Source organism: Hippocampus bargibanti, linkage group LG07 (genome assembly GCF_051943395.1).
Source record: "Hippocampus bargibanti isolate YZ-2025 linkage group LG07, ASM5194339v1, whole genome shotgun sequence".
Taxonomy (NCBI): Eukaryota; Metazoa; Chordata; class Actinopteri; order Syngnathiformes; family Syngnathidae; genus Hippocampus; species Hippocampus bargibanti.
The window spans coordinates 14,126,940-14,149,702 of NC_142740.1; the positions used below are offsets into that span (position 1 = coordinate 14,126,940).

The following is a 22,763-nucleotide window of genomic DNA, read 5'->3' on the forward strand; positions in this document are numbered from 1 at the left end:
GGAGGAGATGAAACATTCTAATGATTTCCCCAATTTCATAACGGCCTTCGAGGGGAAACTAACTACAACAAACTACAACGTGGTTTGCAGCAAAAAAAGACTTTGACACCCTTGGTATACAGCCATGAAAAGCTGTGTTTCCCAAGTTTCCCATTTTCTCCTTGGCCCTGAAGACATCTGAATGTGATTGGATGGATGTGTTGAGGGAGGCGGGGCCAATGCAAACAAAGACAGCAGGTTAAGTGACTGAGCAAGTTTGTAATTGGAGGCGAAGTGAAAAATGTAAAATATAACTCCCCTTTACACCTCTAGGTATTTTTTTTAAAAAGGAACTTCACGCCCACCTTGTTAACACAACTTTAAGATAAAACGTGGCAAACTCACAAGCTCTTTAAAATGTAACGTGGAACAAATTTGGCCCACGGGGCTTGATTTTTGTCACCTGTGCTGCAGGTGATGACAAATGAAGCTTGGGGGTTGGTACATGAGCATGAGGGAGGAGCAATGGGGGTGGAAGCTTCTCCCAATTTACTCATGTCATTTATTGTCGCCATGACAGTTTTATTGATCGCACTCTCTGGGCAAATGTGTGTCACAAATATGTTTGCATATATTGTAGCCGCGTGCGCCACCTGAGTATCTGCCGGAGAAAGATGAGATAATAATTGATGGCTCAGAGCACCGTGTTGAATTAGAGATGGATGCCAGTCCCTTGGGTTTAAACCTGATATAAATAATGAATCGGGGTTTGGTTTTGCAAGATGGGAGAAACCCACATGCACACGTTTTGGGGGATTGTCGCATGGACTGGGATATGTTGAGGACCACGTGGGTGCTTCGTTTTGGTGTTTTGCCCCAAACTGGAGCAGTAGGAGAGCTCAACCGTTTAGAAAAATCCAATTGTGTGGGTTTCCTCCTCCTCATCATTTTTATGGTTGCTCGTATTTTTCAAAACCCTCACATGTTTTTTTTTCTTTTTTAAGAAACACAACTAATAAATTAATCTTATTTATTCCTATTGGTTGGGTGTATGTCAAAATAAAAGCAAACAAACCACAAATTAAAACACTTTGACTTAAATTCACCACCGCAACTGCACAAAATGACTTTGTACAAATGACAACCCACTATATATAGTTTTTGCCTGTAAAATATAATCCACAGTGATTCGCTCTTGACCTAATTGTGATTTTAACACAAGTTGTTCGGGGAAGGCAGTCATGAGAGATGTAGTTAGAAAAACAATCTGTCAGCCATTTCACAGATCATATTTTAAGGCATTTTTAAGAAGAAACTATTAAAACAAGCAATATAACAACGGCCGCCATTGGTACTGTTGACCTTCAGAGTGCCAGTGGAAAATGGACTACTGTTGGTCGAAGAAGGAGAGGAGGGAGGTGTGCCCGGAGGAAAAGAGAGAAATGGAACGCCAAGAGTATAGAACTAAGAGTAGGAACTTTGAATGTAGGAACAATGACAGGTAAAGTTCGAGAGCTGGTTGACATGATGCAGAGAAGGAAGGTAGACATACTGTGTGTCCAGGAGACCAGGTGGAAAGGGAGCAAGGCTAGAAGCTTAGGGTCAGGGTTTAAGTTGTTCTATCATGGTGAAGACAGAAAGAGAAATGGAGTTGGGGTTATCTTAAAAGAGGAGTTTGTTAGGAATGTCTTAGAAGTAAAAAGAGTATCAGATAGAATGATGAGTCTGAAGCTAGAAATTGAAGGCGTGATGTTCAATGTTGTTTGTGGGTATGCCCCACAAGTAGGATGTGAGCTGGCGGAGAAGGAGAAATTTTGGTTGGACTTTGATGAAGTCATACAGAACATCCCGAGAAGTGAGAGGGTTGTAATTGGTGGAGACTTCAATGGACATGTTGGCGCAGGAAACAAATATGATGGGGAGGTGATGGGCAGGTTTGGACTCCAAATGAGGAACGCTGAAGGACAGATGGTGGTTGACTTTGCTAAGAGAATGGAAATGGCTATTGTGAATACTTTCTTTCAGAAGAGACAGGAACATAGGGTGACCTACAAGAGTGGAGGCAGAAGTACACAGGTAGACTACATTTTGTGTCAACTGCGCCATCTAAAGGAAATCAGTGACTGCAAAGTAGTGGTTGGTGAGAGTGTAGCCAGACAGCATAGGTTGCTGGTGTGTAGGATGACGCTATGCAGTGAGGAAGATGAAGAAACCAAAGGCTGAAGTGAGGACAAAATGGTGGAAGTTGAAAAAGGAAGAGTGTTGCATGACATTTAGGAAGGAGGTAAGACAAGCACTGGGTGGGCAAGAGGTCCTTCCAGATGACTGGCAAACTACAGCAAACATAATCAGAGACACAGGTCGGAAAGTACTTGGTGTATCGAGTGGAAGAAAGGTAGATAGGGAGACTTGGTGGTTGAATGGGGAGGTGCAGGAGTGTATACAGAGAAAGAGGTTAGCAAAGAAGACGTGGGACACTGAGAGGACGGACGAGAGTAGACAGCAGTACAAGGAGATGTGGCGCACTGTTAAAGTAAAGGTGGCAAAGGCCAAACAAGAGGCCTATGATGACTTGTATCCTCGGCTAGACAGCAAGGAAGGTGAGACTCATCTTTACAGGCTAGCGAAACAGAGAGACAAAGACGGTAAGGACCTGCAGCAGGTTCGGGTGATTAGGGATAGAGATGACAATGTATTAACAGGTGCCATTCGTGTGATGGCAAGATGGAAAGAGTACTTTGAAGAATGGATGAATGAGGAAAATGAGAAGGAACAAAGAGTAGAAGACGTGACTGTTGTGGACCAAGACGTAGCAAGCATGAGCAAGGATGAAGTGAGGAGGGCGCTGAAGAGGATGAAGGGGGGAAAGGCACTTGGGCCTGATGATTTACCAATCGAGGTATGGAAGTGTCTTGGAGAGGTGGCGGTGATGTTCCTGACTGGGTTATTCAACAAGATCTTAGATGGTGAACAGATGCCTGAAGAATGGAGACAAAGTGTGGGAAAATCCGCACTCTCATTAACACAGCAGATTCCAACACATCGACAGAAAACAGCCAATATTTTGGTGCTTGTTTTATTTTTAGGCTCTGAATGAGTGAAACTGGGGATTGTCAGACACTCACAGAGATGGCAAAGAATTTTGCCAATGAGCGATGGTTTGAAGGATTGAACGTTGGTGTGTGTTTGTGGCCATGTGGCTATCTCCCTTGCCGTCGCTCAGCCAGTGGACCACTATTCTTTCTTTTCCATTCTAAATATGCTCCATCAATCCAATAGTTTCATTGTTGATTCCCAAAAAAGTTACAAACCGTACACTTCCTTTTTTCGTCTTTTGCATGGCAACCACGGCCAGAATATAAAAAAAAAATGTGAGATGTAGTTTAACATTTGCAACACTTTGTGACCTTTTTTTATTTTTATTTTATTTTTTAAGGCTGTGCCGTCTGCACCACTGGCGGGGGACACAGATTATTCGGACCCGTTTGATGTTCGCGTAGACCATCGAACAGAACCGGATGTCCGACCGGTTCCCTCAGAGAACAATGGCTACATGGAACCTTATGAGGCCCAGCGAGTCATAACAGGTGAGCGGAGCGATGTCACCAATCAATTTTGGTGACATGGAACTCTGTATTGCTTCTAAATTAGGTATTGTTTAGTCGGGTGAACTGACAACCGAACCATGGATCATTTCATCATGGCCTTCCCAGGAAGAATTAAAATTGTTATTTGAATGACATTATCCTATCAATATGACTACAGTGATACCTCGGTTTACGAACACCTTCGCTTGCGAACTTTTCGATTGACGAACGTTGCATTTATTAAAAGACGGCTACGTTACTCATCAAGTGTTTAATGCTGATGAAACCGGCCACTCCATTACATCAAGCCATCAACGACCATCACAAAGGTAAATAAAACAACTTTATTATATAGTACAGTTTATTTCTTTAATTATAATACTATAGCACATTTATTATACGTAAAATAAGGTCTATTTTGTGTAGTTTTAAGGCTTAGAAAATTAGAAAGTAGAAAATTATGTTTTATGGGGACCTGGGAACTGATTATTCTCATTTTAATGGTTTTCTGTGGGAAATAACTTTTTGGGATACACACTTTTCGCCTTACACACTCTGTCTGGGAACCAATTATGTTCCTAAGCCAAGGTATCACTGTACTGTATTCCCAAGCCTCTAAATTGGCCATCGGTGTGAATACGAGTGTCAATAGTTGTTTTTCTATTTTTACGCTCGCATTCTTGACACAACTTGACAGAAACACACCTCTGTGCCGGAGTGTTGGCACAATTCCCGTTCATTGTGCAATAAGCAAATTTATAAAATAGATTAGTGACATATCTTGATGTAATTTTGTGCTTTATACAACATTTCTGTCTGAATTTTGGGGTGCTTGGAACACATTAGGGCATTGACATGAAAAACACGTCCCTCCTTCCAAATTTTCTTGAAGAAATTTCACCCAGAGCCAATTAATTTCGTAAGTACCGTTAACCCATGTACAGTGTTGCATAATATTCATATTAGATATTAAATGCTGATGTTTTCATTTGGGAAATAATGAGTTGCCATTCCCGATTTAACAAAAAAAATCCCCGAAAGGCAATAATGCTGTTTTGCATAGTGATTTTCTTTCTGTCTATGCATCGCCATGCATCCCTTTGGCGTATTCCCCCACTGCCTCCCCCGTCTCCTCCCCTGAGGTTTTCTTCCTGCATCATCTCAATCGCAGCTACCGTTTTCCATTTGTTTCTTGTAACGTCTCTGTCTTCCTCTTCCCTGCCCTGTCCCAGCCATTCAGTGTGAAAGTGGTCCCTCCCTCCTCCTTCTCTTCCACCTCTTTCCTTGTTCGTCTATCTGGCTTCATCTTGAGGGCTCTCCTCGGCCCCTAAGGGGAGGTTGGCTGTCTCGGTAATCTGTCTGTTAGCAAATTATTGTTTCCTCCCCCCGTGTATGATGCGACTTGCATCTTTGGTGGTCTAATAATCTTGGGTATTTAATGAATCTACGCTTTGCTCTGCGGGTAGGTCGTAATCTGTCCCTGTAGCAGCTGGATAGAAACATTAGCGAGAAATGAAAATCGCAGCATTGATTGAGTGGATGGAGCATCATTGTCTTCGCCATGATCTGTGAGCTTTTTGTCTGTGCTTTGGCAGCCCACGAGATTAGACTAGATGTACAAAGAAGTAAAGTGGCTTCAATTAGGTGTAGGGTTTATTTCCTGTCCGCAGATGACTCACATTTCTATTTGGAATGTGTTCACATTCTTTTTGTCACCGTATTTACGATATCAACATGGGAAAAAAAAAACAATCTTAACATTGTTTGCGGTTGAGGAGTTGTTGACAATGAACCCTCCCTACATAAATGTGCGTCTCTTAGTCCTGATGTGTCACTTCAACTTCAGCTCCTTTCACATTAGTTACTATGCTTTCCTATTAGCCAGACGTGTGGCACCATCTTGGTTAGTACGCAAATATCCTTCATCAAAGTGATGCAGTACTTTTATTTGTTAATGTTCAACCTTTTATTTATTTATTTATTTATTTATTGTATTTTTTTGTATTTTATATTTTAATGTATTACACCACCAAGACATTTGACCCGATTGTCTACTTGCAACTGTGTGAAAAGTAAGACCAGAAAACCCCTCTTGATTCAACCAAAATCAAAAGTAGAGGCAATCTCAAAGCATGCTCCCAAACAACAACGTTACCAAAAACTATATTTAATATCCTGCAGGTTTACTATACCTTCTGTCATCGAGAGGAAATGGCATATAATTTTTTTGCCCTGTCACTACAAGGTACTGACCATACTTTTTCATTTTCAACAGAAGCAAATAAGCCGGTCATTCCAATTCTTCAGGTCTTCGGTCTTGAGTTGTTCTTACATGCATCTTCATGTATCTGCCTCCCTCTCTCTTCCACCTCTCTCACCTTTCTGTCAGAGACCCGTTTTGTCTCCCCGAGTGCGCTTGTGTTTCCCGCCATTCATGGCTCCAATGAATTTCTGATTTTATTCCCTATAAGCCTGTTTTCATCTCTCTGCCTTCATCTTCGCCATCTCCCGGCGGCCTCGCTGACACCTTAGGTTCCCGGGCGCAGGTAGAGCAGCTTTGGGCGCTGCCGTGCTTCTGTCGCCATGAGTTAACATCAAACGCTGAGAGATCCCCCATATGCGTGCTCAACAACCCCCCCCCCCCCCCGTCTGTCTCCCACATCCACCTCCTGCTCCTCCTCCTTTCTCTTCTGTTATTGCTTTGCTCCTCTGCTCTCCCTCCATTTTGCTCGTTCTTCACAGCCTCTGGGCCTTTCCCCTGGGCCTTCCTTTGGTCGCCATGGTGACTACCGTTCAGCCCAACGGTCGCGCCTTGGTGTGAACGTTGAAGTTTTCCACCACCTTCCACTATGAAACAGTTTTGTTTGAACTCTTTAGAGTGCACATTTTATTTAGTTTTTTTTGCAGACCCCTTTTTTCTGCCACCTGTTCTTAAGAGGCAAAATTTTTGAAGTAATCAGATAAAAAGCGCCATTAGTGTTTCCTTTTCCTCGCTTCTGTTGATGAGATGCAGGATTAATTCCTCTCGCTTGCGTCAATAATCCTTTTTATCCCAAGGCCGTATTTGACTCCAAGAAATATTGTTCAGGGGGGACCAACTGAGAAAATGATGAGAATTTTTCATGGGGGGAACAAGTGCGCCGTTGTGAGCGACGCTCGATTGCTGTAGGGGGTCGCGTGGATGATTTGGGGAGTGGAGGTGGAGGGAGGGTTAGCCTTTATGCTACTCTGCATTGCGGCCCAAAGTCTTGTTAAGCCGCAATATGAGATTCTGAGCCCCGCCGCGAGCTGCGCAAACATAATTCGTCCCGCTCTCTAAATTCTAGTCATGTCAGCGCTCAACAGGCGCTCTCGGAAGCAAACATCACCAGTGTTAATATTACTGCCGCTGTGATCTTCAAAACACAGTAATGGTCCACCGACTTGAGTATTTTTTTGTATCTGCTTTAATAGAGCTTCAGCGTGGCCCAGGAGGAGGACGATCACGGGGTGGGTTGCAGCTGTACGACACCCCGTATGAAGACGGGCGAGGCCAACGTCCGGGCTTCAGCTTCGGAGAAGCTCAGGAGGAGGGCAAGGAAGGCAGCAGGTTGCCGCAAGACGACGAGAGACCGGCTGACGAGTATGACCAACCCTGGGAATGGAAGAAAGATCACATCTCCAAAGCTTTTGCAGGTAGGTGGCTCACAAAGGAAATCAGGGTTCGGAGTTTAATTTCAGTTTCAGTGCAGAATGTGATGCTAATGCAAAAGATAAAACGTAGGCTTTACGTGATCAGCATTTGTGGGGACAATTGAAATGAAAGTTAAAAAAAAAACGATAACCGATTAGATCACAACATGGATATAATGTCTATTTAAATTCTTTGTTTATTTACGTTATTTACTTACAATCAAACCTCTGAAGAAGGAGGACACTGATTCGCTGTGGCGGAAAAGCCGAAAGGAGAAGAAGACTTGCAATACAATACATATTGATTTATATAGTGCTTAAGATGAAGATGTGCTTAACAGGGACAACTATCATGTACAGGAAATACACCAGTCACAAATATAGTAGAACGCTTCAGCGAGTCTGGGTCAAATGCCAAGGAGTACAAGTGAGTTTTGACTGGGAATCACTAAATATAATAATGTATATGTAACAAGCATGGTTCAGTTCTCATGGCATTGGTGGTTGTGAAGGCTTGATATAACTAAAGCTATTGTATTGTAATCCATTCAGTATATCACCATCTAGTGGATGTATAGTGCAACTGCAGCTACTGTCTTATATTTAATGCAGTGCGGTATATATTTGATTGCATTTGGACCGGATTGATGAAAACAATTTTAAAATAGGCCATTCATTGAAGGTGTGCCTTATCAACCGAGGTACCTTAAAGAGTGGAAAATGTGGTAGCCTTTTGTTACAGGGTGAGGTTTTTTTGTGAGCTGAAATGACTGTGCACACTGGTTATATACAAACATAACAATGATTTGTTAGTTATGGTTCCTTGTCTCCGTTAATCAATGAAGAAAATGGTGTTGCAATGTCCAGCCTGGGTTGTAAGGTTCCTATAAAAGCGAATCATCCGTCTTACTGAAGAAGCAAAACAACAAGTCAATATCTGCTCAAGCCTAAAGTGAAAGACCTTTCCAAATCTTTTGCATCATGGGACCGTTCCATGCAATGAGAGATCATCTTCTTAGAGTGACCGGAAAGGCAACTTTACTAATGAGCACTTTTCAAGGGCTAAACGCTGCCACGGGGGATGTTCAGAGAACAATCCGTTATCGCATACCATCAAATTGTTTCCCCAATTGTTCTGGTCTTCTAAAAGCTAACCTTCTACCATCACCACATAAACATTCCAAATGCTTTGACAAAAGATGCAGACACCAGTGCGACCCCCTAGGTCCCGGCCTTCTCAAATAGACACATCCGTCTTCTTTTATTCTCTTGAAACAACTCAGAGTGAATATTGATTCTTTTCTCTTTCCACATAAAGTGCGAAAGTCACTGCAATGTCCCATCGTGGGGGACACATCGTAGTTTTATGAAGCATAAATGACATAGTTCCAGACCATAATTCTAAAACCATGAAATAAAAGTATGAAAGTGACTTTTTTAAGGAAAATGGAAAATTGCAGGCACGTTGAGGAATGTTAAAAAAATATTTACCCTGGTGTCCCAAATATGCTGAATGTGGTTTAGAAATATGGACATGTCAGCAACATAAATCAGAAGGTGGCTGGAGGTACATTTCTTGTCATTTATGACCACGTTGTTGGGAGGAATGGAATATAAGGGGGGATCCAGTCCATCCAAGTAGATCAGTGGTCTCTGGGAGAGGCCAAGCCGGCTTAATTGAGCTGCATCTTTCATGTCGGCAAGGTCAAGGTGATGGGATAATAAATTAACCGTGCCTCGTCGGCACTCTCCTCCGTTCCCACTACCCGACCCCACCCCGCTAGTGTGTGTGTGAGAGCCTCCCACCCCTCAGTTAATTACATGTCTACATGTGCATGACAAATCCAGTGCGAATATGAATCATTGTGAGCGCAGCTGCAGCACTGTTAGCTCTAAAGTCACAAATAGATGAAATAAGCGATTGAAATATCAGGGGCGTTGTGGCCCCACCATATTGCAATTTTTAATAATTTTTTAAAGCAATGGTTTATTGTTTTTTCCTTTTTACTGTATACCGCTACTTGTTGACTTAAGTGCTACGCTTATTGGTAAAGGGAGCAAGAACCTACGGACGCACTTATTTGTAGCCATCTATTGATGTGTTGTGGTTTCTGTCACCAAAAGCTGTCTAATGCAATTGTGAAGAAGCAACTTACCCTGGCTGCCATCTCGGCCTCTCTCTCTCTCTCGCTCTCTCTCTCTCTCTCTCTGTCTCTCTCTCTCTCTCTCTCTCTCTCTCTCTCTCTGTCTCTGTCTCTCTCTCTCTCTCTCTCTCGATCTATATAGTGAAACTGTCTATTTACTGGATGTAACAAAAAGAGCTTAGGGTCAGAAGATCGATTTAAATTTGTGACATTGATTCGAATTGTTACATTTGTCAATCGTCCTACTCTTGAATCATTTCACACCCCTTGTGTATTTGATGAGAGATGTGCACTTGATCTAAATGGGTTTTATGTTGTTGAGAATTTCACCGTAGGTGTTATGTCCACCCCAAGTGTATGGGCAGCCATTTTAAAAAGTCCATGCATCGCCATCACATAACATACAACACAAGGCCACAGCCTAAAGCTGGAAAACTCTGCCGCCGCGCCTTGACCCCCTGTCATTTCCACTTGGTGTCCTTCGGGCTGGCATGTTGCTTTACGTTACACACCAAAGCACACAAGTCTAAACAACCCGTGTTTTTGATTCCTGGCCTTAATCCGCGGCCACGGAGCTATTCTGCACGAACAGCAAACGGCTGCCGTGTGGCAAAGCATGAGATTGAAAAGAACGGAGAGAGGGAATGAGAGGTGTGAAGGAAAAGGACAGCAAGATATGCACATCCAAGGTGAGGTAAACAGAAGGTGCTGATAGGCGACTCACAGCCCAGGGGCTGTGTTGAAGTGAGGATGGGAACTCGGGGCCATGGTGGCTGCCTCCATCACTCATCCTAACACACGAGTGCACTCTCTTTCTCGTACATGGTGCTGACATTACTGTCGCGGTTGCCCTCTTTCCCGGCAGCTGTGACACAGAGGTGAAGGGAAGTGTGTACGTGCATATTTGTGAGTATGGGTGGATTTGGTTTATAGATGTAGGTGGGGGTCACCGCTGTCTTACCTGTCCTCATCAACGCTTGCACACAAAGCAAAAGCGTACAGACTGTACTTGGGCATCTCTGATCATCACTAGGCATCTAATTGGAGACTGAAAGTATGTGGCGTGCGAGTCGTCCGCACATTGGCACAAATGTGTGCGTTGGCGTAGCGAGGGAGGGAGCGTACTTGGGAGCACTTCAGCTGATAGTTTTCACAGCTTAACTGTGCTTGCGTTTAATTATTGTCACTACTTTGGCACCAGCAGGTGTCGGATGTTGTCATTGTGACATGGAACACATTGTAGTAAAGGTTGCCCTGTGTGAGGTACAGTGAAACCGCGACTGTACAGTTTAATAGATAAATAACACAGCGCCAGGTAGTGCCCATATTGCTTTTGTTTAGACAGAACACAAATAGAGTATTTTCTGCACTCTAAGTAGCACCTAAAAGCATTCAATTTTCTCAAAAATTTACAGTGCACCTTATACATTGATTAATATTCTAATTTCTTGGATGTATTATTTTAAATGTTGCGTAAAACGCTTTGTTACAGCCGCAGCAGTTGTTTCCCCCCAAAAAAATGTGTTGTGTTGTCTTCCCTTTCGGATAGCTCCTCCTAGTGCGGTCATAATGCAACCGCAACCACGATTGTAGCTTTTATTCTCAGCACCTTGCAATGCGGTGCACCCGGTGAGAGCCCGGTGAGACCTTGGCTTACGAGCTTAATTGGTTCCCAGACAGAGTGTGTAAGACGAAAAGTGTGTATCTCAATTTTTTTCCCATAGGAAACCATTGAAATGAGAATAATCCGGTCCCAGGTTTCCATAAAATATAATTTTCAACGAAATAAGCCTTAAAACTCCACACAATTTACCTTATTCTATGTATACTGAATGTGCTATTGTATTGTAATGAAAGAAATACATTGCACTGTATAATAAAGTCCAGGATCTCCCGCACTGCGTATGCCGGTCCTCCGTCCACCATCCGCGGGGGGGGGGGGGGGGGGGGGGGGGGGGGGGGGGGGGTTGGGTTGGGCGAGAGGGGGGGCCAAGGGGCTGGACTCCACCGGTTTGATGAGAGATACATGGAAAACCGGGTGGATCTTCATGGAGGCGGGCAGCCGAAGTCGGACCGCGACCGGGTTAATGATGGCCTCCACAGTGAAGGGGCCCGCGAAACGCGGACCCAATTTGGGGGTTGTCCCGGCCAGCCGTAGGTCCCTTGTGGACAACCAGACCTTCTGGCCCACCTGGTAGGCTGGCGCGGAACGGCGACGGCGATCCGCGACCCTTTGGTTCCGGACTGCCGTGCGTGATAGGGCTGCCCTGGTCTCCCTCCATACCCGATGGGCCCGCCGAAGATGGTGTTGTATCGACGGGACCTCCACCTCCCCTTCCTGTGTGGGAAAGAGCGGCGGCTGGTAGCCATAAGCCGACATAAACGGTGACCGACCTGTGGCTGAGGAGACCAGGGTGTTGTGGGCATATTCCACCCACGGGAGATGGATGGACCAGGCCGAGGGACGATGAAGGCATACGCAGCGCAGGGCCGCCTCCAGGTCCTGGTTCTTCCGCTCGGTCTGGCCGTTGGACTGTGGATGGTAACCGGAGGACAGGCTGGCCGACGCCCCCATGGACCTGCAGAAACGCTTCCAGACCCGGGATACGAACTGGGGCCCTCGGTCCGACACGATGTCAGTGGGGATCCCGTGGAGACGGACGACGTGTTTGACCAATAGTGTCGCCGTCTCAATGGCGGACGGCAACTTGGTCAACGGCACGAAGTGTGCCGACTTAGAAAACCGGTCCACTATTGTGAGAATGACCGTCTTACCACGGGATGGGGGGAGGCCGGTGATAAAATCCACTGATATGTGGGACCAAGGGCGCGGGGGAACAGGTAGGGGGCGGAGCAGTCCTGCCGGAGGCTGATGGGAGACCTTGCCACAGGCGCACTCCGGGCAGGCCTTAACAAAGTCCGCCACGTCGTCGCGGAGCCGCGGCCACCAGAATCGCTGGGAGACGAGGTGCTCGGTGCGGCTCACCCCTGGGTGACACGCCACCTTGGATGCGTGCCCCCACTGGAGCACCTCCGAGCGCAGCGACTGGGGAACGAACAGTCTGCCTGTGGGACACTTCTCGGGAGTCGGGGTACCTTTTAATGATTCCATGACCCTCCGTTCGACCTCCCACTGGAGCGCCCCCATGATCTGGCGGCCGGGCAGGATGGGTTCCGCAAGGTCTTCCTTGTCTGCTGGCTCGTGGATCCGCGAGAGGGCGTCGGGCTTGGTGTTCTTTGTTCCTGGACAGTAGGTTAGGGTGAAGGAGAAGCGTGTTAAGAAGAGCGCCCACCGTGCCTGGCGTGCGTTCAGCCTCTTGGCGGCCCGGATGACCGCCAAGTTCTTATGGTCCGTAAGCACGGTGAACGGCTCCTTCGCCCCTTCGAGCCAGTGCCTCCACTCCTGAAGAGCCAATACGACGGCGAGCAGCTCCCTGTTGCCCACGTCGTAGTTGGCTTCGGCGGAGCTGAGGCGGCGGGAGAAGAAGGCGCAGGGGTGGAGCTGCTGGTCGACTGAGGAGCGTTGGGAGAGTACTGCCCCAACACCTGAGTCCGAGGCGTCTACCTCCACAATGAACGCGCCGTTGGGGTCTGGATGGCGGAGGACTGGGGGTGAGAGAAAGCCTCTCTCAGCAGCCGGAACGCGGCGTCCGCTTCTCTCGTCCACCTGAACGGGGTCTTAGTGGAGGTGAGTTGGGTGAGAGGGAGGGCTTTCCGGCTGTAGTCCCGGATGAAGCGGCGGTAGAAGTTGGCGAACCCCAGGAAGCGTTGTAACTGCTTGCGAGAGGTGGGTGTGGGCCATTCTACTACCGCTTCGGTCTTGGCTGGGTCAGCCCGGATCTGCCCCCGCTCCACGATGAAGCCCAGGAAGGATAAGGAGGAGGTGTGGAATTCACACTTCTCGGCTTTGACGTATAGTCGATTCTGCAGCAGCCGCTGCAGAACTAGCCGGACGTGCTGGCGATGTGCCTCAAGGGACTCTGAAAAAATTAAAATGTCGTCCAAATACACAAAACAGAAAATATTCAGAAAATCCCTCAAGACATCATTAATAAGGTTCTGGAACACAGCGGGTGCATTGGTGAGACCAAACGGCATCACCAAGTACTCGAAGTGTCCCAGAGGTGTCTTAAATGCGGTCTTCCATTCATCCCCCTCTTTGACCCGAACAAGATGATAAGCGCTCCGGAGGTCCAGTCTAGTGAAGATGGTCGCGGCCTGGAGGGACGCGAAGGCGGAGTCAATCAGTGGGAGCGGGTATTTGTTCTTTATAGTTATTTCGTTGAGTCCCCGATAGTCCACGCACGGACGCAACGATTTATCCTTTTTTGTGATAAAAAAGAACCCCGCTCCCAGAGGTGACCGTGATGGCCGAATGAGCCCGGCCGCGAGCGAAGAGTCAATGTAGTCCCGGAGAGCCTGTTGTTCGGGTTGGGAAACGTTGTACAGACGAGAACTGGGAAACGGAGCGTTGGGCTGAATGTCAATGGCGCAATCATAGGGACGGTGCGGTGGTAACGACAGGGCGCGGTCCTTGCTGAACGCCTGTCGTAAGTCGTGGTAACAGGGCGGCACCCCCTCTAGGCTAATCTCCTCCCTAGGGTAGCTGTGAGATGGTGCCGGCCCACCCGCGGCCGACCGGAGGCAGTGAGCGTAGCAGAGGGGGCTCCACCCCTGAATGGTAGGTCCGTCCCACGAAATGGCCGGATTGTGGGTCCCCAGCCAAGGTAACCCGAGCACGATGGGAACCGAGCGTGAACGCATCACGAAAAACCGCCGGTTTTCCACGTGATTGCCCGAGAGTACGAGTCGAAGCGGCACGGTTTCTTGCGTAACCTCGGCGAGTAACCGACCGTCGAGATCGAGTATGCTCCGACTCGCCCCCAGCTGAACAACCCGACACCCCAACGCCGACACGACGCGCGGGTCTATAAAACAGCCGTCGGCCCCCGAGTCCACTAAGGCCCGAACGGACATTGTCCTGGTGGGACCGTGTATAACGGCATCCAGCTCCAGTCTCCGCGACGTGAACCCCCCCGCGGACCTTAAGGGAACCCGTTGCTTGTGTGGACGGGGTAACTTGCAGTCACTGGGGGTCTTTCCGGGAAGCCCCCAACTGGGACAGTCCGGGGCTAGATGACCCAACTTGCCGCAGAGCTGGCATGCCGGGCCGGTGTTGCGTCGCTCCGGCGCCCGCTCAACGGCCCTTTCGACCCCCATCTCCATCGGCTCCACGGCCGCGTGCCCCCCACGCGGAAAGGTCCGGGCACCCCCTCGGGTCCCTGCTGGCGGCTCGAGTTTTGCCTGGGCAGCCCGCTCCCGGGCCCTGTCTCGCATCCGGTTGTCCAGCTGCAGCGTGAGGGAGATCAGCTCGCGAAGGCTGGAGCACTCGTCGCGGGTAGCCAGCTCGTCTTTCAACGCCGCGCTGAGCCCGCGCCGAAACATCCCTCGCAGCGCACGGTCGTCGTACCCGCTGGCGGCAGCCAGGACGCGGAAGGCGACGGAATACTCCGCCGCCGATCGGCTACCCTGCTGGCAGATCCACAGCTGGGACTCCGCTGCCTGCCCACTCACCGGGAGATGGAAAACCTGCCGTAACTCGGCGACGAAGTCCGGGAAGGAGGCTCGGAGCTCCGGCCGAGATTCCCAGACGGCCAACGCCCAAGCGGCTGCGGGTCCGGCAAGCAGGCTGGTGACGTAAGCCACTTTGGCCGCGTCCGTGGTGTATACGGAGGGTTGCTGGTCGAAAACTATGGAGCACTGCAGCAGGAATTGCGCGCAGCGCCCGGGCTCCCCTCCGTAACGGGTGGGATGTGGGATGTTGGGTTCGCGGCTCAAAGTCTGGGGAGGGACGGCCCCCGCGACGAAGGCGCCGCTGGCCTCAAGTCTATCTACACTTTATTTACATTTGTGGTGGTCATAGATGGCTTGATGGAATGCCGTTGGAGGTCGTAGGTCAGAGGGAATTGCTGTTTGGAAAGAGAGTCACATTCCATAAGGACTGTAATTAAAGAAATAAACTGTTCTGTAAAATAAAGTTGTTTTATTTACCTTTGTGATGGTCATTGATGGCTTGATGGAATAGTGTTGGAGGTCAGAGGTCAGAAGAAATTGCTGTTTGGAAAGAGAGGCACATTACATGAGGACTGTAATTAAAGAAATAAACTACTGTAAAATAAAGTTCTATTTACCTTTGTGATGGTCATTGATGGCTTATGGAAGGAGAGTCATCTTCCGTAAGGACTGTTGGTAACTCAACCTCTGGTGTGGCTTCTCTTCTTTGGGGACTCCTCATCATTTTTGCTGATTAAAAACCTCTTAATTGACACCTGTTGCTTTCTGACTTGTAAGGTCTTACAAAGCTGAGGCATCACATTATCGTTCATCATGTTGATGATTGTCATAGCCACAGTCTTTTCTGGATGGAACTGTTCGATAAAAGCCTGCACATCATTCCACTTTGCCAACATTGCCTTGATGAGCTCACTTGATGCTGCAGCCATCTCCTCCTCCTTGCCCTGAACTATTCTAGAACCATCCGTTGCTGGCTTTAAAATCCTCAATAAGCGCCGAACTTCCAGGTTGCCGCATGGCGATATCGGCATGAATTATGGGTACTAACTGATGTTGAGCAACAGTACATCCTAATGTCTTGCAAATGTGATTTAAAATGTATTTTCATGAGTTTCGCTCAAATCTAAATTAAAACGCCACACAGAAAGGCCGAAGCTGGAATCGAACCCCGCACCTCTGCACTGTGAAGCAGACGTGCCAACCAGTCATTCACCATACCGTGCCTCCAAATTCTTTGTATTTAATTTTAATTGGCCTCATCTTCCACTTTGACCGCCCGAGGGTGTCTGCCTGGGGGTAATGGACGTGACTGGCTTCTCTCAGCCTCGCCGGTTTTTTAACTTAAGTCTTCAAAAGCTGTCGCGAGTCTTCTCTATTCCAGATCAAATTACAGCATACATCCCCGGCGTCGGGAGAAGGACTATGCAGCTGCTCGGCACCAATCAGTTAGTTAATGAAAGGCACCATCTCATTAGCTCTCTCACGGCCACACCGAATCAGCAGTTGAATGTGTTTCTCCCCCATTTTATATCCTGGATCATGGCTTTGAGCCAGCACATCCTTGCGATGATACCACTAAGCAGAGCAGTTGAAGTGTTGCAACTGCTAATTAGACACCAAGCAGAACATGTCTTGCACCAAGAAATATGTATGAATTACAATCAAGCAACTTTCTACCAATGTTGGGCAATACATGACCTTTATTTAAAAAAATGACAATTTTGGGGGGCTTCTCTAATTCGCAGCTTCTGAGATTTTCTAACATCTTACAAGACTTTAGGTTTCAAATGATGTGCTAGAACACAGCAGAAAGATTTTGAATCAGGTGTAGATGGGGTGCCCAAACATTTTTCAGTGAAGATGGAATTTCCAAGCTACCCAAGGTTCATGATCAACCATTACCCGACATGCATATTCACATACACATACGGACGGCAATGGAGGTCACACGCTATAAATTACAGGTGAGCTTTTTTTATATATACACAGTAAAGTCTCGTTATATCGATATCGGATATATTGATAGTCCCGGTTATATCGATACTATTTCTATGCACGCACGGAGAAAATTACATGCAAACAGGGTCGGATATATCGATAGTCCCGGTTATATCGATATTTTTTCGAACTCCCTTGAATATCGATATAACGAGACTTTACTGTATATATATTTTTTTTGGGGTGAAAGTCAAAATGCCAGGCTGCTTATGGATTGCCCTTTTCAACATTCTTTTGTTGTCATGGAAACGTACCAGAGCTGGCTGCGCCATGTGATCGGTTATGGTGAAATGGCATTTCCCTTACCCCAGTTTAATTTACTGCAATCTGTTCCAAGTAACTAAACAATCGAATGTTTGTGAGTCACAAGCTGGTTGAGTGTTTTGTCTGCAGACGTGATTTACTTCAGCTTTGTGGTCAAATGTGGCTTTTTTTTTCGATTCAGACCTGAAAAGCATCCGCATATGAGCCTAGTATCCGGCCCCCGAATTTGGTGCACATTAGCTTAGTTCAAAGCTGCAAAAGTAATAAGAGACAGAAAACATATGTGGTCCCGCAACATATTTAGGAAGAAAAATCGGGTTCATCGCAGTAAGGATTAATAATAATAATACATTTCATTTCTAAGCGCCTTTCAAAACTGAAGCCCGATATCCACTCCCACCCCCCCTGTCTTATGACATAATGGTTAATTGTAATTGTAACTATGTGAGAAACATCTTGGTTCGCTTTGCTGATTGAATTCTGACCAGGAAGACTTGAAATAAATGCAAGTAGCCCATCTTTGGTAGTTATCATGAAGCTAACTTGAATCAAGCACCGTTTCTGTAGAATTGTTCACTCTGCCAAACTGCTCGTTTCCCCTACATAACGTAATTAGCTCTGATAAGGCCATTTTGTTGCCCGTAATAAAATTCATGATGGCTCGTATCTTGAAAACTTGTCAGTCATAAGTCGCTGTACAACTGTGCTAGCTTGACAGATGGTCAGCATGTTTGTGTGCGCTGACTTTGTCTATGCGTGTGGAAGCGCTGCCTAGATTTAGTATATCTTGTGTGTGTGTGTGTGTGTGTGTGTGTGTGTGTGTGTGTGTGTGTGTGTGTGTGTGTGTGTGTGTGTGTGTGTGTGCGTGTGTACGTGTGTACGTGTGTACATGTACGCGTCAGTTGGAACCCGGCCGGGCTTTGTATGCTGGTGTGCATGGAAACAAACACAACAGACAAAGGAAGAAAAACAGAAAATGAGATTTGCAGTGCTCCGCTCTCCGAAAGCCCCGCAGCCATCATCAGAGAACAGGCTCTTCATCAATTTAGTGGCGCCACAGAAAGACTTCTCTTTGTCACATTTCCTCATTCTCCCCCATCACTCGCCACTATTACTTCTCCACGGCCGTGACCCGAGTCCAACATTCATGGAAAGGCATGTCCTTTTGTGATTCCTTGGCTGGAAGATGGATAGATGTGAACTAGACCTCAAGGAATAGGAGCTGGCGATTACAGAGAACCATTGCTATCCGTAGGGGTTACCTATCTATCTATCTATCTATCTATCTATCTATCTATCTATCTATCTATCTATCTATCTATCTATCTATCTATCTATCTATCTATCTATCTATCTATCTATCTATCTATCTATCTATCTATCTATCTATCTATCTATATATATATATATATACACACAGTAAAGTCTCGTTATATCGATATCGGATATATCGATAGTCCCGGTTATATCGATACTATTTCTATGCACGCACGGAGAAAATTACATGCAAACAGGGTCGGATATATCGATAGTCCCGGTTATATCGATATTTTTTCGGACTCCCTTGAATATCGATAAAACGAGACTTTACTGTGTATATATATATATATATATATATATATATATATATATATATATATATATATATATATATATATATATACAGTGAGACCTCATCTTACGAACTTAATTGGTTCCCAGACAGAGTGCGTAAGCCAAAAAGTTTGTATCACAATAAAAAATCCTATAGGAAACCATTAAAATGGGAATAATCCGTTCCCAGGTTTCCATAAAATATACTTTTCAACTAAATCTATGTATAATAAATGTGCTATTGTAATGAAAGAAATACACTGTACTCTACTGTACAATAAAGTGTACTGTATAATAAATAAAATTTGTGATGGTCATTGATGGCTTGATGGAATGGCGTTGGAGGTCATAGGTCAAAGGGAATTGCTGTTTGGAGAGAGAGTCACATTCCATAAGGACTGTAATTAAAGAAATAAACTGTGCTGTAAAATAAGGTTTTATTTACCTTTTTGATGGTCATTGATGGCTTATGGAAGGAGAGTCACCTTCCATAAGGACTGTTGGTGACTTAACCTCTGGTGTGGCTTCTCTTCTTTTTTCTTTGGAGACTCCTCATCATTTTCGCTGATTAAAACCCTCTTAATTGACACCTGTTGCTTTCTGACTTGTAAGGTCTGATGAAACTGGGGCATCACAGTATCGTTCATCATGTTGATGATTCTCATAGCCACAGTCCTTTCTGGATGGAACTGTTCGATAAAAGCCTGCCCATCATTCCACTTTGCCAACATTGCCTTGATGAGCTCACTTGATCTGCAGCCATCTCCAAAAGGATTTGGTTGGAAATTTACTGTTAAAGCCATTTTCAAGTGGACTTTTCCAGACAAAATGCACATCATTAAGAAAGGTTGGTCATGTATTTCCTGGCTAATGGTACCCTCTAGTGGACTTGTATTTAATCACACCACACTTTTTTCAGTCTGGATTTATTCAGACGTACCACGACTGAAGGTCTAGCGATGAAATCCACGGCCCATCACTGATAAATATATACCAAATAATGATCCCAAAAGAATAAAATCTATTTTCATTGAACAACATGACCCTGAAAAGTAAATGGCTGACAGATGATTTAATTTACAAACGGGTACGTGCTGCTTTGCATTCCATGAACATACTAATTCGTCACTGTCTTGTTTAAAAGAGCGCTGTCAATCTTTGACATGAAAAATAATAATTACATCGTTACAGTGTGATTATTTCAGAAATCACAATGTAACAAAAGATAACAATTGATTTATGTTAATATCACATTAACGCAATTAAACTTTTTTTGTTTGTTTTTGTTATTGTGATTTAAAGAAAAAAAACATTTTGACATATAGCTACAGCAAACTGCTGCCTATTTTCAGTTTCACAGTGGCAGTTTACCTATTCCACCACTCTGTTGCAATGATCCTCAGCTAGAGTCTTACAGTGAAAAAAAAACCTCAAACATGAGCCACTTTTGTGCTGTGTGTCACAAAATTAAGGGATTTGTCTGTCGCTGAAGGTGCGAAATTCTGTTTGTTTGTCCTGTAGCTCAATCAAAATTCCCAAATGAAGAGGCTGTCTCACTCAACTGTGTGAACACAATGCACAATGTGGCAGCAAAAAATCATCACTGATTGTCCCCTTGACATCGCAGGTGCGCCATTCATCACAACCGCTTGCCACCATGCATATTTATTTGTATAAGAGAGCAATGAATCGATCCATCTTTTGGGAGGATACACTTTAATAATCCCCCATGCACTTCAAACGAACTGTCAACGGTTCTTGTGAAAATAAATTGCAATACTATATACTTTTGAGAAGTGTTGCAGTGGTGTCCGAGGTTGAAATCTCTCATCGGTGACAGTGTCTCTTAACAAACTAGGCAGACACATTGGTGTTTAAACTTGCCTCCCCATGTTACTTGAAAAACACAATTTCATTTAACTTACTTTGGGAGGGCGTCTGTGTAGGCTCTCAGTCGTACGAGTCGTATGAGGTCCATCGATGAAATGGTTTCTGGAGCAGTCAGCTGTACTTCTTTGAACGTCTCGGATGTTTCGCTCCTCATCGACAGAGCTTCGTCAGCGAACTAAAGTTGTGCTGGTAACTCTGGCCCTACCTAATGGACACAGGTTTTGTTTCCGAACAAAAGTGTCACAGTTTGTTTGCAAGGTGGTGATGGCGGGTGCGGATCCCATAAAGCAGGCAGGAGGTTGTGTTTGACAAATTGTATTAAAATAAAGTCAACAGGAACAAAATCTAAAATGTTAAAATCATTTGAACAGAAAATATCAAAAGAAGTATCAAAAGAAAACCGAGAGTAAAAGTCCGCCAAGGTTAAACAAACACATGCACAGCATACAATGCATACAACTGCATACAACAGCATTCAACAATGACCCGACCACGAATGGTTGTGCCGGGTGTCCTTTTGAGTGTCACTGATTGGGAACGTCCAGCACCTGCGAGGCAGCAGGCAGGGCTGACAGCGCTACCCGTGGGTCACCAATCCGAACGTGGCAGTCTGCCACTGATTGGGACGAGCAGCACCTGTGCAGGTGCAGGCGGGGCCGACAGCGCCACCCGTTGGTCGCCAACCAGTTCATGACAAAAAGAAGTAATCAGATTAGATTCAGGAAGTAGTCCGCTGGTCCTTCAACCTTAGAGCAGGGGACCTATCAGAGCAGAGGTCTGGCACCGCCAACTCTGTCCATTAGGGATATCTATAGGGCCAGAGTTACCAGCACAACTTTTTTTCTCTGACGAAGCTCTTTGGATGAGGAGCAAAACGTCCGACACCTTAAAGAAATACAGATGACGGCTGGAGAAACCTTTTCATCTGTTACTTTGGGAGGTTTCCTAATTCAATGCCCGAGACACCTCTCTGGCTCCTCTAAGTGCACAGGAGCAGTGGCGATTTGTTTTAGTTTACAGTCACAATTAGTGAGTCTATGATTGGAAACGATGAGCTCAAGCCATCAATTAAAATGAAAATCAATTCAAAACATGCCCGGGAATTGATTAGCTGTGACCAATGTGCTATAAACGAGTATGAATGTCCCCCTTATTTCCACCCCTGCACTGATATAAGGTGTTAATTATCTTCCCTTTATGGGGGACTGGGCAAACGTTTGCCCAGCAGAAGGTCTTTTCATTTCAGAAGGTCATTCATGCCAACCACTTCCAAAAAAGGACAAAAAAACAGATGTCTTCACGAATGAACCAAATGAAGCTGTCTTGTGTGCCACCACCGTTCTTTTCATCTTGCAAAAAAAACAAGCAAAACAACAGGTGTGCTTGAAAACTTAACTGTCACTCATCTGAAGCAACATGTTTCATTACAATTTCTTTCACCACTCTGCAGTTATGATGATGATGATTATTATTATTAACTCATTCGCTGTCGACTGCAAAAATGTGTCCACTGCAGCGCCAAGGTTTTTGTAATTTTCACTCAAATTGCAGGACCCACAGAATATTGAGTTTTTAGGACTACATGAACATTCAAGGCAACGTAGGAAACTAAAGACTCTTCTTAAATTATATGGGTTTAGAGTTATGAGCTTGAAATGGGGGTGGCTGTCCAAGAGGCAAATGCTGCCCCTTTGTGGGAGGGAAAACCATCGCCAGACCCCAACAAATTCGGGAATGGCACTCCACGTCATACTTTTAAGTTCCCGAATAAATTCGGGAATGGCATTGAATAAGTTGAAGAGTTTCCGAAATTGGGCTGAAATAGGCCACACTTGGGTCCTGGCTTTGGTGGCGGTGCGGCCCGCTCCAGATGGGTCCATTGTACCTCGTCACGCATCAATAATTCACAGAGAGCCGGAGAAAGTGGCGGAGTGTGTCTGCCTGCTCAATAATTAACCAGGGAGGGGAAAGAGGCGTGTTTGTACAGCCAGGTCCCTCTCCCAAAGCCCATTCAAATAGGCTTTGAAGCATTGGGACTGGCGGGAGGAAATTGAATGCGGGG

The 22,763-nt window shown here is 45.8% G+C and overlaps 1 protein-coding gene across 6 annotated transcripts in view; it reads left to right on the top strand.

Annotated features, from left to right (window-relative positions):
* The window catches only part of shdb (Src homology 2 domain containing transforming protein D, b), a 46,384-nt gene that overhangs the window by 3,961 nt on the left and 19,660 nt on the right, over positions 1-22,763 (top strand). For all 6 annotated transcript variants that reach the window (XM_089001774.1, XM_089001775.1, XM_089001776.1 and 3 more), the window contains 2 exons: positions 3,416-3,566; positions 7,020-7,241. In XM_089001774.1, the coding sequence (XP_088857900.1) occupies positions 3,416-3,566; positions 7,020-7,241 (373 nt within the window). The remainder of the gene's footprint in view (positions 1-3,415; positions 3,567-7,019; positions 7,242-22,763) is intronic.